The sequence below is a fragment of the Scomber japonicus genome, chromosome 1, assembly GCF_027409825.1.
Source record: "Scomber japonicus isolate fScoJap1 chromosome 1, fScoJap1.pri, whole genome shotgun sequence".
Taxonomy (NCBI): domain Eukaryota; kingdom Metazoa; phylum Chordata; class Actinopteri; order Scombriformes; family Scombridae; genus Scomber; species Scomber japonicus.
In genome coordinates, this window is record NC_070578.1 from 35,943,127 (window position 1) to 35,963,918 (window position 20,792).

Below are 20,792 nucleotides of genomic sequence, written 5' to 3' on the forward strand. Positions count from 1 at the left end.
AATAAGCTTCCCATCCCTCTAAAGTCTTCATTTCTACCATGATTGTTCGAGAGCCTGAAGTAACCACATGGGGCACAGCTGACGACTTCTTTTTCTTTTCTTTTTTTTTTTTTTTTTTTTTTTTTTTTACAAACTTCGCCTCCAGATGTTTCAATCACCGCTTCCAGCTGTGTGGAGCTCTTTCCTCCGTCGCTCATGTCAACGCTTGTAGCTGTGAGGAAGAAAAAGTTAAAAAAAAAAAAAAAGAAAAGAAAGAAAAGAAAGAATTGTGTGCTGGCATTTTCTGCTGCTGCTCCTCCTCAGCAATAATGTGATGATGGTTGCTATGGATGGTGCGTAACCAAGGCGACGAGGTTGCCATGGCTTCTGGGAGGGCTGTGAGCTGGTGATGAGAGGGGGGAAAAAGAGAAAGATAGATAGATAGATAGATAGATAGATAGATAGATAGATAGATAGACAGAGAGACAGGAGAGAAAGAGAGAGAGAGAGAGAGAGACAGAGAGAGAGAGAGAGGAGAGAGAGAGACGAGAGAGAGAGGAGAGAGAGACAGAGACAGAGACAGAGACAGAGAAGAGAGAGGAGAGAGAGAGAGAAGCAGGAGGATGACTTGGAGCTCCTCGCTGGATCTGGATTGCCTTGCATGTTTCATTTTCAAGGGGTCTTTGCTTTTTTTTGGGGGGGGGTTTCGGAGGAAGAGGGGGCAGTGGTGGGTGGTGGCGGTGGGGGGCGGGGGGGCAGCCTGGAGTTTGGTGCAAGAGTTCACATCAGAGCTGATCACAAACTGCATTGATCCGCCTTGTTTAAAAAAAAAAAAAAAAAAAAGTGATATTTTAAGAAATATGATTGTTTAGAAATATGTTTGTTCACAAGTCTCCTCCCTTTTTTTTTCTTCTTCTTTTTTTTTTTTTAAAAGAAAGTGTGTGTGTGTGCATGCCTGTGTGTGTGTGCATGCCTGTGTGTGTGTGTGTGTGCATGTGTGTGTGTCTTTCACATTTAATGAACCTTTAGTGGCAGTGGATGCATGCACAGTGGCCCTATAGAAAAATAAAACAAACAAAAAAAAAACGTTTGCATGCATATTCAGATTTGTACACTCTATACACTGCAAATCCGTGTGTGTGTGTGTGTGTGTGTGTGTGTGTGTGTGTGTGTGTGTGTGTGTGTGTGTGTGAAGGAGAAAGAAAAAAAAACCCAACAAAAAACGAACCACAAAAAAAAAAAAAAAAAAAAAAGTCTCTTTCTTTCTTGTTTCCAGTGACGCTCGTCAGGCTCAGAGTCTGTCACTACGGAAACTATCCTCCACCGACGGGTCCGGCAGCACCATGTCGGGATCGCTGAGCATGCTCAGACCGTCCAGGCTGAGAGGCTCGATGCGTAGCTCGTCCTCCAGCGGGAAGCCTCCCTCCGAGTCAAAACATTCAGGCACCGTCGAGAGGGCGCTGCTGATGTCCCTTTGACAGACTGGGGTTGGAGTCATCTGGAGGAGGGGGGGGGGGGGTGAAGAGGAGGTGGGGGTGGGGGAGGTGGGGGGGGGGGCAGATGAGAGTGGTTGAAATGTTACTTCCAGGCTGGGAAAACACTTCCTCTTTCTGTAACGAACAATCTCACTGCTGTCGAATATTAGTCATGACAGCTCTTTTAAATTTTTTTTATATATACATCTGACACTCTTCTCTTCTTCGCTGGTTTCTGGTTTTTAAACGTGCGGTGTCAACATGCTGCGCTTCACTCCCAATAAACTCACAAATGAACGATGGAAATCCGAGCACTGATTCTGCTCTGTGTGGAGACAAAGATATTGCATAATGTCTCCTCTCTCTTCATCTCTAATCTTCTTATGCTCGGATGCTCCATTATGTCATTGATGCTCTCTTTCTCCACTAATCTTTCTGTGTGAGCCGAGCTGTACGTTCGAGATTCTGCATGAATTCATTTGAGTTCACTCACGAGATGATGTGGATCTAATGTTTCTATTATATCATATAAAGTCTGCAGAGAAGCCTCGGGTTGAAGCTGATGTGAAGAATCATGCACACAATCTGTTCCTGTTATATCCGGCGTTGAGGAGTAACTAGTTATGTAATTTAATTAGTTACAAAGGAGGTTACATCTGAAGTCAGACCTTTAAGATTTTGCTCATGTTTTAATATTTAACATGTTACTGAATACATATATTGCTGTTTTTAATTCTATAGCAACCATAGAACACAACCTGTATCTATAGCAACCATAGAACACAACCTGTATCCATAGCAACCATAGAACACAATCTGATCTGATAGACCTTTAAGATTTTACTCAGGAGGTTTTTTCCTCATTTTTTAATATTTAACATGTTACTGAATACATATATTACTGTTTTTAATTCTTTGAAATCAATATTTGTTTTTAATATTTAGTAAATAAATCATGATGTGGGCTTATTTAGAGCACACATGGGTTTAAATGGAGTCACAGTACCAATTAAACCCACTTTATTCATCAAATGAGAGATAAATGTTGCTTTATAAGAAATGATCTCCCTTATAAATCATGTCAGTATCCATGACAACACAACTAATGCAGCTTTAACCCTCCTGTTGTCCTCGAGTCAAGGAAGGAAGGAAGGAAGGAAGGAAGGAAGGAAGGAGGGAGGGAGGATGGAAGGAGGAAGGAAAGGAGGAAGGGGGAGGGAGAAAGGAAAAGAGGAAGGAAGGAAGGAAGGATGGAGGAAAGAAGGGAGGAAGGAAGGATGGAGGAAAGAAGGAAGGAAGGAAGGTAGGAGGGAGGGAGGAAAGAAGGTAGGAGGGAGGGAGGAAAGAAAGTAGGAGGGAGGGAGGGAGGGAGAAAGGAAAGAAGGACAGAGGAGTAAAGAAGGAAGGTAGAGGGAGGAAAGAAAGAGAGAAGGAGGGAACAGTCCAAACAAGCGGGGTCAATTTGACCCGGGAGGACGACAGGAAGGTTAAATAGATTAACTGTTACATTTTTACTAATAATAATAATAATAAAAAAAGAAGCCAAAATTACCCATGATGCACTGCAGAGACTCACCGGTGAGTATGATGTTGGGCAGTCCTCCGCTGCAGTTGGAGTACAACATGTTGGACCTCATGTGCATGGGGTCCTGCAGGTTTCCGTGGCTACCACCCAGCCCAGCCAGAGCCGCCTGGGAGTAGTAGAGAGAAGAGGAGGAAGGGTCGAAGCAAGAACCCCCCGCCGTTGAGCTCATCGCGTTTTCCAACAGGCTGAACTGGTCCAACTGGTCGGCAGATGGCGGAGAGAGAAAATAGCAAACGAAAGAAAAAAAAAAATCGACAGTACAATGAGAAATAAATAAATACTTAAATACACAATCTTTATTTATTTATTTATATATAAGTGATTTACAAGAAAGCAGGAAGCTCGATAGTAAAGGATAAAACTACATTATAGAACATGAACATAAAAACAGGAGATAGATAAAAGAAAATAGATAAAACTCAAATGAAAACGTAGGACAGGCTCTCTGATAAAAGAGTTTTAACCCTCCTGTTGTCCTCGAGTCAAGGAAGGAAGGGAGGAAGAAGGAAGGAGAGAAAAGGGAGGGAGGGAGAGAAGGAAAGAAGGAAGGAAAGGAGGGAGAGAGGGAGGAAGGGAGGGAGGGAAAGAAGGAAGGAAGGAAGGAACGAACGAAGGACAGAGGAAAGAAGGAGGTGAGGAAGGTAGGAAAGGACAGAAGAAAGAAGAAAGGAAGGAAGGAACGTAGGAGGGAGGGAGGAAAGAAGTAAGTAGGGAGGGAGGGAGACAGGAAAAGAGGAAGGAAGGAAAGAAGGACAGAGGAAAGAAGGAAGGGAGGAAGGTAGGAAAGGAGGGAGGGAGGAAGGACAGACGGAAGGAAGGAAGGAAGAAAGGAAGGAAGGAAAGGAGGGAGAAAGGAAAAGAGGAAGGAAGGAAAGAAGGAGGTGAGGAAGGTAGGAAAGAAGGACAGAAGAAAGAAGGAAGGAAGGAACGTAGGAGGGAGGGAGGAAAGAAGGAAGGAGGGAGGGAGGGAGACAGGAAAAGAGGAAGGAAGGAAAGAAGGACAGAGGAAAGAAGGAAGGGAGGAAGGTAGGAAAGGACAGAAGAAAGAAGGAAAGAAGGACAGAGGAAAGAAGGAAGGGAGGAAGGTAGGAAAGAAGGAGGAAGAAGGAAGGACAGAGGGAAGGAAGAAAGGAGGAGGAAAGACAGAAGGAAGAAAGGAGGTAGGAAGGAAGGAAGGACGGAGGAAAGAAGGAAGGAAGGAAGGAACGTAGGCGGGAGGAAGGAAAGAAGGAAGGAGGGAGGGAGGGAGGGAGACAGGAAAAGAGGAAGGAAGGAAAGAAGGACAGAGGAAAGAAGGAAGGGAGGAAGGTAGGAAAGAAGGAGGAAGAAGGAAGGACAGAGGGAAGGAAGAAAGGAGGAGGAAAGACAGAAGGAAGGAAAGGAGGTAGGAAGGAATGTAGGCGGGAGGAAGGAAAGAAGGAAGGAGGGAGGGAGGGAGGGAGACAGGGGAAGAGGAAGGAAGGAAAGAAGGACAGAGGAAAGAAGGAGGGAGGAAGGAAGGACAGAAGGAAGGCTTTACTGACTTCTTGGCTTTTGACACTTAGTAAGAGATCGACTTTATTCATTTCATTTGATTTGATAGTTTTTATTGTACAGCTGTTATTTTTACTCATGTTTTATTTATTTTATTTGTATTTTATATCTACTTTAATGCCTCATGTGAGCCGTTATGTCTTTTATTTATTCTTCTGTGCAGCACTGTGGCTGTTTTTAAAGAGCTTAACAAATAAAGTTGGATTGAATTTCAAAGTCAAGGCTGAAATATTTCTAGATATTTCCTGCCTGAGGAAAATAAGACTCACAGTATCAGTAAACTTCTTTTAAATAACTTCTTCAAACTCATTTATACAGACACCAGCTTTTATGTGATGTCATCTGTTCACTGTTACTGTGTTTTTTATTTATTTTTATTTATTTAATTACATCATCTCCTTACTGTATTTCATTATCTTCTATACCAGGGGTGTCAAACATGCGACCCGTGGGCCAGAACCGGCCCGTCAAGGCGTCCAATCCGGCCCACTTTCCTTCCTGTCTTCTTTTCCTTCCTATACCCTCCTGTCATCTGTCCTTCTTTCCTTCCTCCCTTTCTTACTTCTTTCCTTCTTTGTTTCCTTCCATCCTACCTTCCTTTCTTCCTTCCACCTTTCCTTCATTTTCTTTTCCTTTCTTCCTTTCCTTCCTTCCTTCCTTGCTTCTTTGCTTTCTTGTCTTCTTTCCTTCTGTTTCCTTCCTTCCCTCCATCCTTCCTTCCTTACATCTTTCCTTCATCTTCTTTTCCTTTCTGTCCTTCCTTCCTTGCTTTCTTCCTTTCCTTCCTAATACCTTTTCCTTCCTTCCTTCTTTTTGTATTTCCTTCCCTCCTTTCTAATCCATTTTCCTTCCTTCCTTCCTTCCTTCCTTCCTTCCTTTTGTCTTTCCTTCCCTCCTTCCTAATCCCTTTTCCTTTCTTCCTTCCTTCCTCTCTTCCATCCTTTCTTCCTTTTGTCTTTCCTTCCTATCACTTTTCGCTTCTTTCCATCCTTGTTTCCTTCCTTCCTTCCATCTTTTTAATGATCCGGCCCACATGAGATCAAATTTGTCTGTATGTGGCCCTTGAATGAAAATGAGTTTGACACCTCTGCTCTATACTTTCATCTTGTTAAAGTTTTTTTTTCTTCTTACTGTCATCACTTGGTTCTCTACACTAAAGTTATTGTTACATTCTTGTTGCCTTGGTTACTGTTATGTGTTCATCTTCAGGTCATACAGTAATCTCCGCTCAATTCCCATTTTGCAACTCTTTGGTTTCAAAATGTGAGAACAGAATTAGGAAATAAAGCTTTTAGGTTTTCAGCACCTGTTAGTCTTCAATCTGAACTTCCTCTTCAAAACCTCACAGACTTGATTGATTTTAAAAGATCTGGTGAAAACTTTGGAGTCTATATGAGTATGTTTTTATTTGGCTGATTTATTTATTATACTGTAACTGTGTTACTGCTATCTGGACCAGGTCTCCTTTGTTAAAGAGATCAATTAGTATAAAAATCAAGTCAAGGAAGGAAGGGAGGGAGGAAGAATGAAGGATGGAAGGGGGGATGAAGGGAAGAAGAAGGAAGGAAAGGATGAAGGAAGGAAGGATGGAAGGGAGGAAGAAAGAAGGAAAGGAGGAGGGAGGGAAGAAGGGAGGGAGGATGGAAGAAGGAAGGAAAGGAGGAAGGGAGGGAGGAATGGAAGGAAAGAAGGAAGGAAAGGAGGGAGGGAGGATGGAAGAAAGGAAAGGAGAGAGGAAGGAAGGATGGAGGAAACAAGAAAGGGACGGAGGAAGGGAGGAAGAAGGAAGGAAAGGAGGGAGGGAGGGAGGGAGGGAGGGAGGACGGACGGACGGAGGAAGGAAGGATGGAGGAAAGAAGGAAGAGGGAGGGAGGGAAGAAGGGAGGGAGGATGGAAGAAGGAAGGAAAGGAGGGAGGAAGGAAGGATGGAGGAAAGAAGAAAGGGACGGAGGAAGGGAGGAAGAAGGAAGGAAAGGAGGGAGGGAGGGAGGGAGGGAGGGAGGGAGGGACGGACGGACGGACGGAGAAGGAAGGAAGGATGGATGGAGGAAAGAAGGAAGGAGGGAGGGAGGAAAAGAGGAATGGAGGAAGGAAGGAAGGATGGAGGAAAGAAGGAAGGTAGGAGGGAGTATGTTTTTATTTGGCTAATTATTTATTGTCTGGTTAAATAAAGGAAACATTAGTAAAAATCATAAAATATGTGATATATCGACGCTTGCAGATCAGAAACTGCTTTTTTTATCCAGTGGTGTGAAGAGAAACATTTGTGCCGTCACATTTCTTCTACTTTCTTGGAACATATGTTCACTTGTTTGGTTAAGAGCTGCGTAATATGAATATTCTGCAGTGAGTCAGTGTTTATTACACTGTGAAATCACAAATAGTGCAAATTCTCACATCCTCATTTACTGCGTCTGCTGGCGTCACGTCGCTGCCGTTGAGGAAACGCTAAACCGAGGATTTCAGTGAGCCAACGAATGTCGCAACTTGAAAACATCCACAAAGTTTATTCTCTTTTTTTTTTTTTTTTTTTTTTTTGGTTGATGTGGAGTTTATGTTATCGACCCAACATGACCTTTTTATGGAAGAACATTTACTGCTTTGAAACTTCTAACTAGATTATGTTATTATGTCATGCATCCAAAAGACTTAGAAAGGATGAAGGAAGGAAGGAAGGAAGGAAGGAAGGAATGAAGGAAGGGAGGAAGAAGGAAGGAAAGGAGGGAGGGAGGGAGGGAGAAGGAGGAGGAGAGGAAGGAAGGATGGAGGAAAGAAGGAAGGAAAGGAAGGGAGGAAGAAGGAAGGAGGGAGGGAGAAAGGAAAAGAGGAAGGGAGGAAGGAAGGAAGGATGGAGGAAAGAAGGAAGGAAAGGAAAAGAGGAAGGGAGGAAGGAATGAAGGAAGGATGGAGGAAAGAAGGAAGGTAGGATGCAGGGAGGGATGCAGGGAGGGAGGGAGGAAGGAAGGAAGGGAGGATGGAAGAAGGAAGGAAAGGAGGGAGGAGGGAAGGATGGAGGGAGAGAGGAAGGAAGGATGGAGGAAGGAAGGATGGAGGAAAGAAGGAAGGAAAGGAGGAAGGAAGGAAGGATGGAGGAAAGAAGGAAGGAAGGAAGGAAGGAAGGTAGGGAGGGAGGGAGGGAGGAAGGGAGGAAGGAAGGACGGAAGGATGGAGGAAAGAAGGAAGGTAGGAAGGTAAGAGGGAGAGAGGAAGGAAGGATGGACAAAAGAAGAAAGGAAGGAGGGGAGAAAGGAAACGAGGAAAGGAGGAAGGAAGGAAGGACGGAAGGATGGAGGAAAGAAGGAAGGTAGGAGGGAGGGGGTGGAGGGAGTATGTTTTTAATGTTGCTGATTATTTAATGTCTGGGTTAGAAAGTCTTAACCAGAAACTAATGAAATTCAAACATGGCAGCAGATTTACATTTAAATAAAGAGAGAGAGGGATTTAGTTTTAGCATGAAAAGAAGAAGAAGGAAGATGGAAACAATGATTTGATTATTAGAAACAAACGATGCGGACACAATAACTTTATTTATTACATTATAAATTAATGAGTAATCAGACTTTTTGGCCTCATCTTGATTTCCTCCCTTTTAGTTTATAAACTGTTTATTTGGTTTAAATGACGTCGTGAAGAAGAGTTTAAAAGTTTCTCTTTCTCACTTTAACCCTTGTGTGTCGTCCTCCCGGGTCAAATTGACCCCGTCTGTTTTGACTGTTCCCTCTTTCCTTCTTTCCTCCCTCCTTTCCTTCTTCCTTCCTCCCTCTTTTCCTTTCTTCTTTCCTCTCTCCTTTCCTTCCTCCCTCCTTTCCTTATCTTTCTTTCCTCCCTCCTTTCCTTCCTCCTTCCCTGCTTTCCTTCCTTCCCTCCTTTTCTCTTTCCTCCCTCCTTTCCTTCCTTACCTCCTTCTATCTTTCTTTCCTCCCTCCTTCCTTCCTCCCTCCTTTCTTTCCTCCTTTCCTTCTTTACCTCCTTCTCTCTTTCTTTCCTACCTCCTTTCTTCTTTCCACCCTCCCTTCCTCACTCCTTTTTCCTTCTTTCTTTCCTTTCCTTCCCTCCTTCTCTCTTTCTTTCCTCCCTCCTTCCTTCTTTCCACCCTCCCTCGCTCCTTTCCTTCCTTCTTCCTTCCGTCCTTTCCTTCCTCCTTCTTTCCTCCCTCCTCCCTCCCTCCTTTCCTTCTTTCCTCCCTCCCTCCTCCCTCCCTCCTTCCTCCCTCCTTTCCTTCTTTCCTCCCTCCCTCCTCCCTCCCTCCCTCCCTTCCTTCCTTGACTCAAGGACAACAGGAGGGTTAACATGTGTGTTTTCTGTTAAGGGTGAATTAAGGTGTTTTGGTTTTTTTTACTTTTCTTCCCTCCCTCCTTCCCTCCCTCCCTCCCTCCCTCCCTCCCTCCCTCCCTCTCTCCCTCCCTCCCTCCCTCCGCATGGCTGACATGTGTGCACCAGGAGCCACTTGCTGATTAAGGCTGGTGGTTTTAAAAGGGTCGGTGAGTCAGCAGACTGAGCCGCCGCCGCTGTTGTTGTTGTTGCAAAACTAGTTGTGGTGCTAATCAGTGGTGTTTACTCCTAATGGATGTGTTCAAGGGGCAGGATGTCAGACCATATATGGATATCAGAGCAAGAAGTTTCTAGTTTCCAGGTTTGCTTCCACATTATTTGGACCATTAAATAAGCTCTGTAGTGTTTTATGAGTTCCTACTCGGCCCACAGACTTTACATTGTGATAATGCTGCTGATTTTTAAATCTATTTTCTCGATTAGAGGAAAGGTTTACACATATCAAACCTCCATGGATCAAAAAACCATAACAGAAAGAAGGAAGGAAAGAAGGAAGGGAGGAAGGAAAGAAGGAAAGAAGAGAGGGAGAAGGAAGGAGGGAGGGAGGGAGGAAGGAAAGAAGGAAGGGAGGAAAGAAGGAAGGAAAGAAAGAAGGAAGGGAGGAAGGAAGGAAGGAAAGGAGGAAGGGAGGAAGGAAAGAAGGAAGGAAGGGAGGGAGGAGGAAGGAAAGAAGGAAGGGAGGAAAGAAGGAAGGAAGGAAAGAAGGAAGGAAAGAAGGAAGGAAGGAAGGGAGGAAGGAAGGAAGAAGGAAGGGAGGAAGTAAGGAAGGAAAGAAGGAAGGAAAGGAGGGAGGAAGGAAGGTAGCAGGGAGTGCTGCTTTGTGTTGGTGTGTGTGTACGGATGTGTGTGTGTGTGTGTGTGTGTGTGTGTGTGTGTGTGTGTGTGTGTGTACCTGATAGGCCTGGGCCTTGCTCTGACGATTGGAGAACTGTTGCTCCATGAAAGGGTCGTTGAAGAGCGTCGCCATGTTGTTGTGCTGTCAAGGAAGAAGAAGAAGAAGAATTAGAATTAGAATTAGAATTAGAATTAGAAGAAGAAGAAGGAGAAGGAGAAGGAGAAGGAGAAGGAGAAGGAGAAGGAGAAGGAGAAGGAGAAGGAGAAGAAGAAGAAGCAGTAGAAGAAGAAGAAGAAGAAGAAGGAGAAGAAGAAGAATTAGAATTAGAATTAGAAGAAGAAGAAGAAGAAGAAGAAGAAGAAGAAGAAGAAGAAGAAGAAGAAGCAGTAGAAGAAGAAGAAGAAGAAGAAGGAGAAGAAGAAGGAGAAGAAGAAGAAGAAGAAGAAGAAGAAGGAGCAGAAGAATTAGAAGAAGGAGAAGGAGAAGGAGAAGGAGAAGAAGGAGGAGGAGGAGAAGAAGAAGAAGGAGAATAATAAGAAGAAGGAGGAGAAGAAGAAGAAGAATTAGAATTAGAAGGAGAAGAAGAAGGAGAAGAAGGAGAAGAAGAAGGAGGAGAAGAAGAATAATTAGAATTAGAATTAGAAGGAGAAGAAGAAGGAGAAGAAGGAGAAGAAGGAGAAGAAGAAGGAGGAGAAGAAGAAGAAGAATTAGAATTAGAATTAGAAGGAGAAGAAGAAGGAGAAGAAGGAGAAGAAGAAGAAGAAGAATTAGAAGGAGAAGGAGAAGGAGGAGGAGAAGGAGAAGGAGAAGAAGAAGAAGAAGAAGAAGAAGAATTAGAAGAAGAAGAAGATAATGATTTAAATATAACTAAAATCAAATTATAACCTTAGAAAATAGCACAACAGCCAGTTTATCTACCTATTACACTTCACTGCCCTGAACAACTGATACATAACTGTAGTTTAATAGTTTAATGTAGGTATTAATATCTTTATTTTTAACATTAAGGAGTTATTTATATCTGTTGTTTGGGTTTATTTAGCAGGAAAAACAACCGCAATGTTAAATCTGATTGCTCCAGTTTGATGTGAGCTAACAGAATTACAGCGTTGAATCTAATCTTCTGTACTAATTTCAGCTCTGCAGGGAGACAAAAACAACAATGTGTGTGTGTGTGTGTGTGTGTGTGTGTGTGTGTGTGTGTGTGTGTGTATGTGTGTGTGTGTGTGTGTGTGTGTGTGTGAGACATAGATCAGGGGTGTCAAACTAATTTTCATTCAAGGGCCACATACAGCCCAATTTGATCTCATGTGGGCCGGACCATTAAAAGGAAGGAAGGACGGAAGGAAAAGAAGGAGAGAGAGAAGGAAGAGAATACAGGAAGGAAAGATGGAAGGAAGAAAGGGAGGAAGGACAGATGGAAGGAAGAGAAGACAAGAAGTAAGGAAGGAAGGAAGGAAGGAATGAAGGAATGAAGGAAGGGAAGACAGATGAAAGGAAAGAAGGAAGAAAGGATGGAAGAGAAGACGGGGAGGAAGAAAGGTAGGACGGATAGACTGAAGGAAGGAAGGAAGGAAGGAAGGAAGTAAGGAAGGAAGGAATAAAAAGAAGAAAGGAAGGAAGGAAGGAAGGAAGGAAAAGAAGAAAGGAAGGAAAGAAGGAAGGGAAGACAGATGAAAGGAAAGAAGGAAGAAAGGTAGGAAGGATAGACTGAAGGAAGGAAGGAAAGAAGGACAGATGGAAGGAAGAGAAGACAAGAAGTAAGGAAGGAAGGAATGAAGGAAGGGAAGACAGATGAAAGGAAAGAAGGAAGGAAGGAAAGAAGGAAAGGAAGACAGATGAAAGGAAAGAAGGAAGGAAGGATGGAAGAGAAGACAGGGAGGAAGAAAGGTAGGAAGGAAGGAAGGAAGGTAGGAAGGAATAAAAAGAAGGAAGGAAGGTACGAAGGTAAAGAAGACAAGGAGGAAGGGAAGAAGAAAGGTAGGAAGGATAGACTGAAGGAAGAAAGGTAGGAAGGATAGACTGAAGGAAGGAAGGAAGGACGGATAGACTGAAGGAAGGAAGGAAGGAAGGAAGGAAGGAAGGAAGGAAGGAATAAAAAGAAGAAAGGAAGGAAGGAAGGAAAAGAAGACAAGGAGGAAGGGAGAAAGAAAAGTAGGATGGACAGACAGAAGGAAGGAGAAGAAGAAGAAGAAGGAAACTGGGCCGGCTTGGACCTCTTGGCGGGCCGGTTCTGGCCCACGGGCTGCATGTTTGACACCCCTGTCATAGACCACATCTTCCTGGCTCTTACTTGGCTGGCGTTGAAGTCCAGCTGGATGCTCTGAAGAGGAGAAACCGGCTGCTGCTGCTGCTGCTGCTGCTGCTGGTGGTGCTGCTGGTGCTGCTGGTGGTGCTGCTGGCACTGTCGGCCCTGGTCCACTGCATGCTGGGACTGTTGGTAGAGCGGATAGGGCGGGGGCGGCTCCCTTGGCATGTTGCTGGTATCCAAAGCAACTCCCTATAACACGGACGGAGAAAAGCCAGCAGGAGTCACTAAAGACTGACTGTGAGTTTAAAAAAAAAAATGGAGACTTTGGCACTTTGAAGTTGATTCATTCTGAATTTTCTGTCATTACATAAAAATGTTCACCCAATCAAAAAAAAACACACAAAAGCACCAGTGTGTGTGTGTGTGTGTGTGTGTGTGTGTGTTTGTGTGTTTTTGCACTGGAGGGGATTTTTACTCTGAGGTTGGATTTTTCTCTTATGTTATTGTACATTTCCTCGAGTTACACAAGTTTTTATTTTTTTTTGATTCAGCATTTTTTTTGACAGAAGAGGTTCTTTTATTCTGAAATGTTAGTTAGTTTGTTTATTGCAATAAATGGAAATGTTAACAAAATAAAAGTATTTTTGTTAATCACATATGACAAAACCTACAAGTGTTTCCTATACTTATAAATTCAGTTTTACAGCGACATAAATAACACATTTTAACAGTGTGTTTATGGGTCAGTGACAGATTAGGGATGGCAAGACGAGCAATTCAAAAATATTTAAAAAAATAGTTTTAAAAGCAGCATCAGGTTTGTTCAAATGTACTTTTTATATTTTTGTTGGTTTTATATCATTTGAAATGACATTTGAAGCATTATTTACCAAAAGTAAGACTGAATGCTCCTGAAAATGTCAAATGGTGTAACCGCAAAAGAATGATAGATATTGAATATTTTATCACCTACAGTGTATTAAAGTGGACTTATACTAATAATGACTGTAAATGTTTCCTGGTCTCCATGGTTACCCAGATTAAATGTAATATTTAGAACAATAGTATTCCATTAGCTTTATTTAATATAAAAGGTATAATGTAAGATCATGCCAAACTAGTTGATATGCTGTTTTATTGACTATTTACTGTTTTTAAGCAAGTTGAATTATTTGGTACAAAGTTTTTATGGTTACACCACTTAGACAGTTTTACCATAATCCTCTAATATATTCTCTCTAAATGGATTAAAAGCAGAAATTTGATGCTGGGTCCACAAAAAAAGAATGTGTGCAACTTATTCATACGTTTATTTTCACATTTTAACACCTGGACACAAAAAAACCCCAGTACATAATGTGTGTGTGTGTGTACCTGTGTGATGGGGGACAGCGAGGGGGACATGGTGGGAGACAGCTGCTTGGCCAGACCTCTACGCTGCTCGGCACCGGGAGACAAGGTGAGGGGGCTGATGGGAGCTGGCCGTCTCCGTGGAGAGTTACTGGACATGCGCAGGGACGAGTTGATGGAGGGATTGCTGAGCGATGACTGCAGTTGGCAGTTATTAAGGGACGCCTGGATTGAAGGGTTGCTCAGAGAGGAGGAGAGACCTGCAAAGGGAGGAGGAGGAGGAGGGGGAGGGGGAGGAGGGGGGGGTGGGGGGTAAAGATAATATATATATTTAAAAAAAAGCATCCGAGCATGACTGTAATATTACAATTAGACATATATGAACAGATACGAGCTGTTAGAAACTGAAGGAGAACATGTGGAAGTTATGAAGTATTATGTACTCAATTTTCCAGCATGCTCTCCAGTTCACCCCCCCCCCCCCCCCAAACCCCAACCCCTCGAAAAAAACACTGGACTTTATTGTGCGACTTTGGCGGCAGAGAAAGATGCAGAGCAGAGAAGGAAGGAAGGAAGGAATGTAGGAAAGAGGGAGGAAAGAAGGATGGAGGGAGGGAGAAAGGAAAAGAGGAAGGAAGGAGGGAGGAAAGACAGACGGAACGAAGGAAGGACAGAAGGAAGGAAGGAAGGTAAGGAGGAAGGAAGGACAGAAGGAGGGAGGAAGGAAGGGGGAGGAAAGACATAGAAGGAAGGAAAGAAGGGGGGAAGGAAGGAAGGAAGGAAGGAAGGAGGGAAAGTAGGAAAGAAGGAGGGAGGAAGGAAGGACATAAGGAAGGAAGGAAGGAAGGAAAGGAAGGACAGAAAGAAGGCAGGAAAGAGAGGAAGAAAAGAAAGAGAGAAGGATGGAAGGAAGGAAAGAAGGAACAGCCAAAACAGACGGGGTCAGCATGCAAGAAGGATGGAGGGAGTGAGAAAGGAAAAGAGGAAGGAAGGAAAGAAGGACAGAGGAAAGAAGGAAGGGAGGAAGGTAGGAAAGAAGGAGAGAGGAAGGAAGGACAGAGGAAAGAAGGAAGGGAGGAAGGTAGGAAAGAAGGAGAGAGGAAGGAAGGACAGAAGGAAGGAAGGAAAGGAAGGACAGAAGGAAGGCAGGAAAGAGAGAGGAAGAAAAGAAAGAGAGAAGGATGGAAGGAAGGAAAGAAGGAAGGAAGGAAGGAATGAAACAGTCAAAACAGACAGGGTCAGCATGCTCTCCAGCCCCCCCCCCCCCCCCCCCCGCCCCGAAAAAAACACTGGACTTTATTGTGCGACTGTGGCGGGAGAGAGAAAGATGCAGAGCAGAGAGAGCGGAGGGGAAAATGAGAGGACAGAGAGAAAGTGAGGGAAAAAAGAAAAAGAAAAAAAAAGAGCTGATTGTAGTGAGCCAGAACAGGGGTCAAAGTTCCTGTGTCACTTTGGTGCTCGGCCAGGCTGAACTGTGTCCGACATGAGAGCCCGACAACACACACACACACACACACAGACTGACACACACACACACACACACACACACACACACACACACACACACACACACACACACACACAGCAGCGGTGGGTGTGATCAGATCAGGACGGAGGAAGCTGAAGACAGAGAGATCATTCAATGAGTTACTGTAGCTGTAATGTTTTGGAGAAAGTTTGAAACTCTGCAGCTGAGAGTCTGAAGCTGAAAACTTTAAGACTTTAAGATTACTGAACGAAAGAAAAGAGCAGATTACTTAAAAGATTATGACGCATTTCCTACTGACATACAGAAAGTTTGCGGTAATAAGAGACAAAGAAGGGGAATATGGTGAATGTGAAAATAGTATATTAATGGAGCTGTGTTGTTAGACAAGTGAAAGTATTAAAACAGTAAAAACAGGCAACTTAATACTTATAATAAATGTAATAAAAAAAGTAATAAAAATAATAAAATAAATAAAGAATGATGCATCAAGTGTTCAAAATCAAAATCAGAAAACCGGAGGAATTTAATTTGATGTTACTACAATAAATAAAACAACAAAAACAACCAAATAATAAAATAGAATAAAATAATAAAAATTAAAATATAAAATAAATAAATAAATAATAAATAAGATTAAATAATACAAATATAAAATAAAACAAAAACAATAAAAATAAAAATATAAAATAAATAAAAATAATAAAATAAAAATAATAATAAAACAAATAATATATCAAATGTTAAAAAGTTAGTAAAACAAAAAAAACATAATAAATAAATAAGATAAAAATAATGCAAATATAAAATAAAACAAAAATAATCAAATAAAATAAATAATGAAAAAACTAACAATGCATCTACTGTCATAAAATCAGCAAACCGGAGGAATTTAATATTAAGTTAGTAAAATAGATATAAAAAAACATAAATAATAAAATTAAATAAAATTAAAAAAAGAAAAATATACAATAAAATTAAAATAATTAAATTAAAATAATAAAAGAAATAAAATAAAATATAAAATTCAGAAATAAATTCAGAAATAAAATATTAAGTTATTAAAAAATCGATAAAAAAACCCCCATCAGTGCAGAACTCGAGGTGAATGTGATTTCAAAATCAACATGCCAGTTAGTAAAACACAGAAGGAAAGGAGGAATTTAAAATTTAAAAAGGTGGACTCAAGTTTTGCAATAACGGGAAGAGACATAGAGAAAGAAAAAAAGAAAAAGACCACATCTGGAGGAAAAAAGGGTTTTGAGAGAAATTACAGTTAGTAAAGAGAAGTTGGAATAGAACTGTGTGATGTCACGTATCCCTAGAGACTGATGATGTCATAATGAGGGAGGGGGCGGGTTTATAATTTATCAAACCTGTCTTCATCCATCGCTCTTGTTTTGAGAACTTTTGAGCACTTGAAAGTTTATCTGAACATAATATAAGTCTGTCTGAGTCCAAAAGCTGCAGCTTAAAATTCCTTCTCCATGTTTGTTGAGTCGAGTCAGAGATTCTTTTATATTTATTTATTTTTTTATATTTTTTTTTTTATTGCCCAATATCAGAAATTACTAAATTGCCTCAGGGGGGCTTTTAAAAAAACTGTAGTGCAACACAACATCCTCTGTCCTTAGAGATTTCATTCCAGTAAAGAAAAACTCCCTAAAAGACAACACAGCGTCTCTCTGTTGAGCTGCTCGGGAAGCGTCGTAAATTTAATAAAGAGAAGAAGAAGAAAAAAAATAGAGAGAAAGAAAAAGAGAGTTTGGCACTAAAGAGACTTTCAAGGATATTAATATAATTTGACGAATATGGACGGCTGAACTTTTAGATAAGCTTCAGATAAACTTTTAACGGGTCAAACTGACCCCGTCTCTTTTGACTGTTCCTTCCTTCCTTCCTTCCTTCCTTCCTCCCTCTTTCTTTAATTTTTCCTTTGTTCTTCCCCTTCTTCTATACTTCTTTCCTCACTTCGTTCCATCCTTCCTTGCTTCTTTCTTTCTTCCTTCCTCCCCCCTTTCCTTCCTTCCTTCCTCCTTTCCTTACTCCCTCCTTACTCCTTTCCTTCCTTCCTTCCTCTTTCTCCCGCTTTCCTTCCTTCCTCCTTTCCTTCCTTATTCCTTTCCCTCCTCCCTCCCTCCTTACTCCTTTCCTTCCTTCCTCCCTCCCTCCTTACTCCTTTCCTTCCTTCCTCCCTCCCTCCTTACTCCTTTCCTTCCTCCCTCCCCTCCTTACTCCTTTCCTTCTTCCCTCCCTCCCTCCTTTCCTCCCTCTCTCCTTACTCCCTACCTTCCTTCCTTCCTCCCTCCTTACTCCTTTCCCTCCTCCCTCCCTCCTTACTCCTTTCCTCCCTCCCTCCCTTTTTAATAGACAGGATGAAGAGGATGAACGATTACAACGATGACAAACTGCTCTGGTCCTTTATGACGTGTCCGAGTTTCACATATTGAGAAACATCCACTACTTTGATTTCTGGCTAAGGACTCTTCTCATTCCTTTATTTCCTGTCATGACTCTGCTGTTTGTCTCCAGGCTGTCAACACATTAAAACTGACGGACTCGGCTCGTCATGGTTGGATCAGTTGCATCATTCAAATCTGTGTTATAAGAAATCGGCCCGACACTCTAAGCACGAGGCTTTATTACTCTTTATTACTCTTTGGTTATTGTGAATTTGTACTTTTTCAACCCTACCTCTGGTGTTTCCTCACTGCAGATTCGTGGAGTAATGATAGAGTTTCCTCACTTCCTGTTTTTATTGAGTCATTTTACTTTGTGTTACGTTACTATGTGTGAAATATGCTACACAAATGAAGTTTCATTGATTAAAAAGTTTACTATCTGGACTTTAACAACAGACATGATTGGTTATAATTAGTGAAGATTATAATACACAATGTTAATAATGGATAATACTGTTAGTGTTTTTTAATGCACTTTGACTATTTAGTTGGATGATATATATCGTCTCAGTAATAATAGCAATAAACGGTATTATTCTTTATGTGCAAATAAAACTAATATACGATAAGTTGATGATGTAATTATTGTGCCAGGCCTATAATTAGATGAATTTTAGTTGCAATTCTCAACTGAATGATTAACTATGGTGTTATAATATGATTATCATGATAAAACAAACCTTCTTAATATATAACAAGGGATGTCAAACATGCGGCCCGTGGGCCAGAAGCGGCCCGCCGAGGGGTCCACTCTGGCTGCTTTTCCTGCATGTCTTATTTTCCTTTCTTCCTTCTATCTTTCCTCCCTTTCTTTCTCCTGTCCTTACCCCCTTTCATTCTTCCTTCCTTCATTCTGTCCGCCTTTCCTGTCTTCCCTCCCTCCTACCTTCCATCTTTCCTTCCTTCCTTTCTTCTTTTCGTTCCTTCCTTCCTTTCATTCTTCCTTCCCTCTTTTCTTCATTCCATCTGTCCTTACCTCCTTTCTTTCTCCCTTTCTTCATTCTGTCTTTCCTTCCTGTCTCCCCTCCCACCTACCTTCCATCTTTCCTTCCTTCCTTTCTTTCCATTCCTTCCTTCCTTTCCTCTTTTCTTCCCTCCTACCTTCCATCTTTCCCTCCTCCCTTTCTTCCTTCTGTCCACCCTTCCTTTCTTCCTTACCTCCCTCCCTTCCATCTTTCCTTCCTGTCTTCTTTTCGTTCGTTCCTTCCTTCCTTCCTTCCATCTTTTTAATGGTCCGGCCCACATGAGATCTAATTGTTCTGTATATTTAACGGGTATCGAACCAAAAACACAAACTGCTCCACTCACCCTGTGAGTTTCCGATGCCGAGGTGCATCATGGCGGCCGGCAGGTTCCCGGTGCTGCTGCCCCCGCTGAGATTGGGGTACCCTCCGTTGTCCTCTGGGTCCAGCGGTGTGGAGAGGGGGGAGGGGAAGTGCAGGTTGCTGAGGTCGGGCAGTGAGCCGCCGGTATTTAACGAGCTCTGGTAGTGAGACAGACTGGGGTTCTGCTCCGGAGACGGGAATATGCTACAGAGAGAGAAAAACAACCTGGGTTAACTCAACAGGAACAACACTTCCTTTCCTTCCTTCCTTCCTCCTTTCCTTCCATCCTTCCTTGCTTCTTTCTTTCCTTCCTTCCTCCCCCCTTTCCTTCCTGCCTCCCTCCTTACTGCTTTCCTTCCTTATTCCTTTCCTTCCTTCCTCCTTCCTCCTTTCCTTCCTCCCTCCCTCCCCTCTTACTCCTTACCTTCCCTCCTTACTCCATACCTTCCTTCCTTCCTCCATCCTTCCTTGCTTCTTTCTTTCCTTCCTTCCTCCCTCCTTTCCTTCCTTACTTCCTCCTTTCCTTCCGCCCTACCTTCCTTCCTCCTTCCCTCCTTTCCTTTCCTTCTCTCCTGACTTCCTTCCTCTTTTCCTCCTTTCCTCCCTTCCTTCTCTCCTAAATTCCTTCCTCTTTTCCTCCTTTCCTCCCTTCCTTCTCTCCTAAATTCCTTCCTCTTTTCATCTTTACTCCTTTCCTTCCTTCCTCCCTTTCTTCTCTCCTTACTTCCTCCCTCCCTCCCTCCTTACTCATAATTAAAGACTGGCTCGTTATAATAAGCTGTCATTGCTGTTTCAAATTAACAATACATTTCTTTGACTCCCATCTACTTGTTCTTGCCTCCTATTCTTCTTTTTTTTCCTTTTTTTCTCCCCCCGCCTCCACTCTCCATTCACTGGATTCTTTCTCTAATTTCCATTGCTGCTCATATGCTGCACTAACAGCATATGAGCAGCAAACTGTGACTCATTGTTGTCTGCGCACACAAAACAATGAACCAACGCTTGCCTCCACAAACAAACACACGTGTCTCGCTGTCAGGAAAAAAAGAAAAAGCCTGAAACAAAAAAGGAGGCCAAAGCAGCTCGGCGCCTGCTGTGTGTGTGTGTGTGTGTGTGTGTGTTCATCAATCATTTATTTCCACTTTAGCCAAAAGGCTTCTTTCTAAGAACATCACATCTCTCTCAAGGTTTTTAAAAAGGACTGTAAAGCTTTATTTATATATATATATATATATATATATATATATATATATATATACATACACTAACTGATGATTTATAATAGGGCTGGGCAATTAATCGAAAAATTAATCGAAACCGACATTTAGAAACTCTAATGGACTCTAATCTTGTCTCTCATGTCAGTTAGTCGTGGTTGTTACTGTTGCCATGACAACAAAGGTTGCGTATCTTTAAAAGGGATTTGAAAACTCTCCAGTGATCATTTTAACCCAAACCATGATCTTTACATAGTTCTGATCAAGTAGACTAGACATTAACCACAGCTTCCTTCCTCTTTTCCTTTCTTCCTCCCTCCTTCTCTCTTTTGTTCATTCCTCTCTTTACTCCCTTCCTTCTGTCCTCCCTTCCTCCCTCCCTCCTTCTTTCCTTCCTTCCTTTCTTCTGTCCTTCTTTCCTTCCTCCTTTCCTTCCTTCTTCCTTCCTCCCTCCTTCTTTTTCTCTGTCCTTCTTTCCATCCCTCCTTTTCTTCTGTCCTTCTTTCCATCCTTCCTCTTTTCCTTTCTCCCTCCCTCCTTTCCTTCCTTCTTCCTCGCTCCCTCCTTCTTTTCCTCTGTCCTTCTTTCCATCTTTCCTCTTTTCCTTTCTCCCTCCCTCCTTTCCTTCCTTCTTCCTCCCTTCCTTCCTCCCTCCCTCCCTCCTTTCCTTCCTCCCACCCTCCTTCTCTCTTTCGTTCCTTGCTCTCTCTGTCCTCCCTTCCTTCTGTCCTCCCTCCCTCCTTCTTTCCTTCCCTCCGTCCTTCCTCTTCTCCTTTCTCCCTCCCTCCTACCTTCCTTCCTTCCTCCATTTTAACCCAAACCATGATCTTTACATACATACATTTTCAATTCCCTATTATATCATTATCAAATTATCTACTTATTATTTTTTACTTTCTTTTCCCTCCATTTTAAATTTTTTTTTTATTTATTTCTAATATTACTCTTATCATTTCCTAATT

The 20,792-nt window shown here is 42.3% G+C and overlaps 1 protein-coding gene across 1 annotated transcript in view; it reads right to left on the reverse strand.

The window, feature by feature from the left end:
- Positions 1 to 1,145: 1,145 nt before the first annotated feature.
- Positions 1,146 to 20,792, reverse strand: part of crtc3 (CREB regulated transcription coactivator 3) — a 94,866-nt gene continuing 75,219 nt past the window's right edge. Inside the window, 7 exon segments of the mRNA XM_053324285.1 lie at positions 1,146 to 1,450; positions 1,452 to 1,477; positions 3,031 to 3,238; positions 9,797 to 9,880; positions 12,033 to 12,239; positions 13,365 to 13,600; positions 18,597 to 18,817. Of these exon segments, the coding sequence (XP_053180260.1) occupies positions 1,271 to 1,450; positions 1,452 to 1,477; positions 3,031 to 3,238; positions 9,797 to 9,880; positions 12,033 to 12,239; positions 13,365 to 13,600; positions 18,597 to 18,817 (1,162 nt within the window). The 3' untranslated portion in view covers positions 1,146 to 1,270.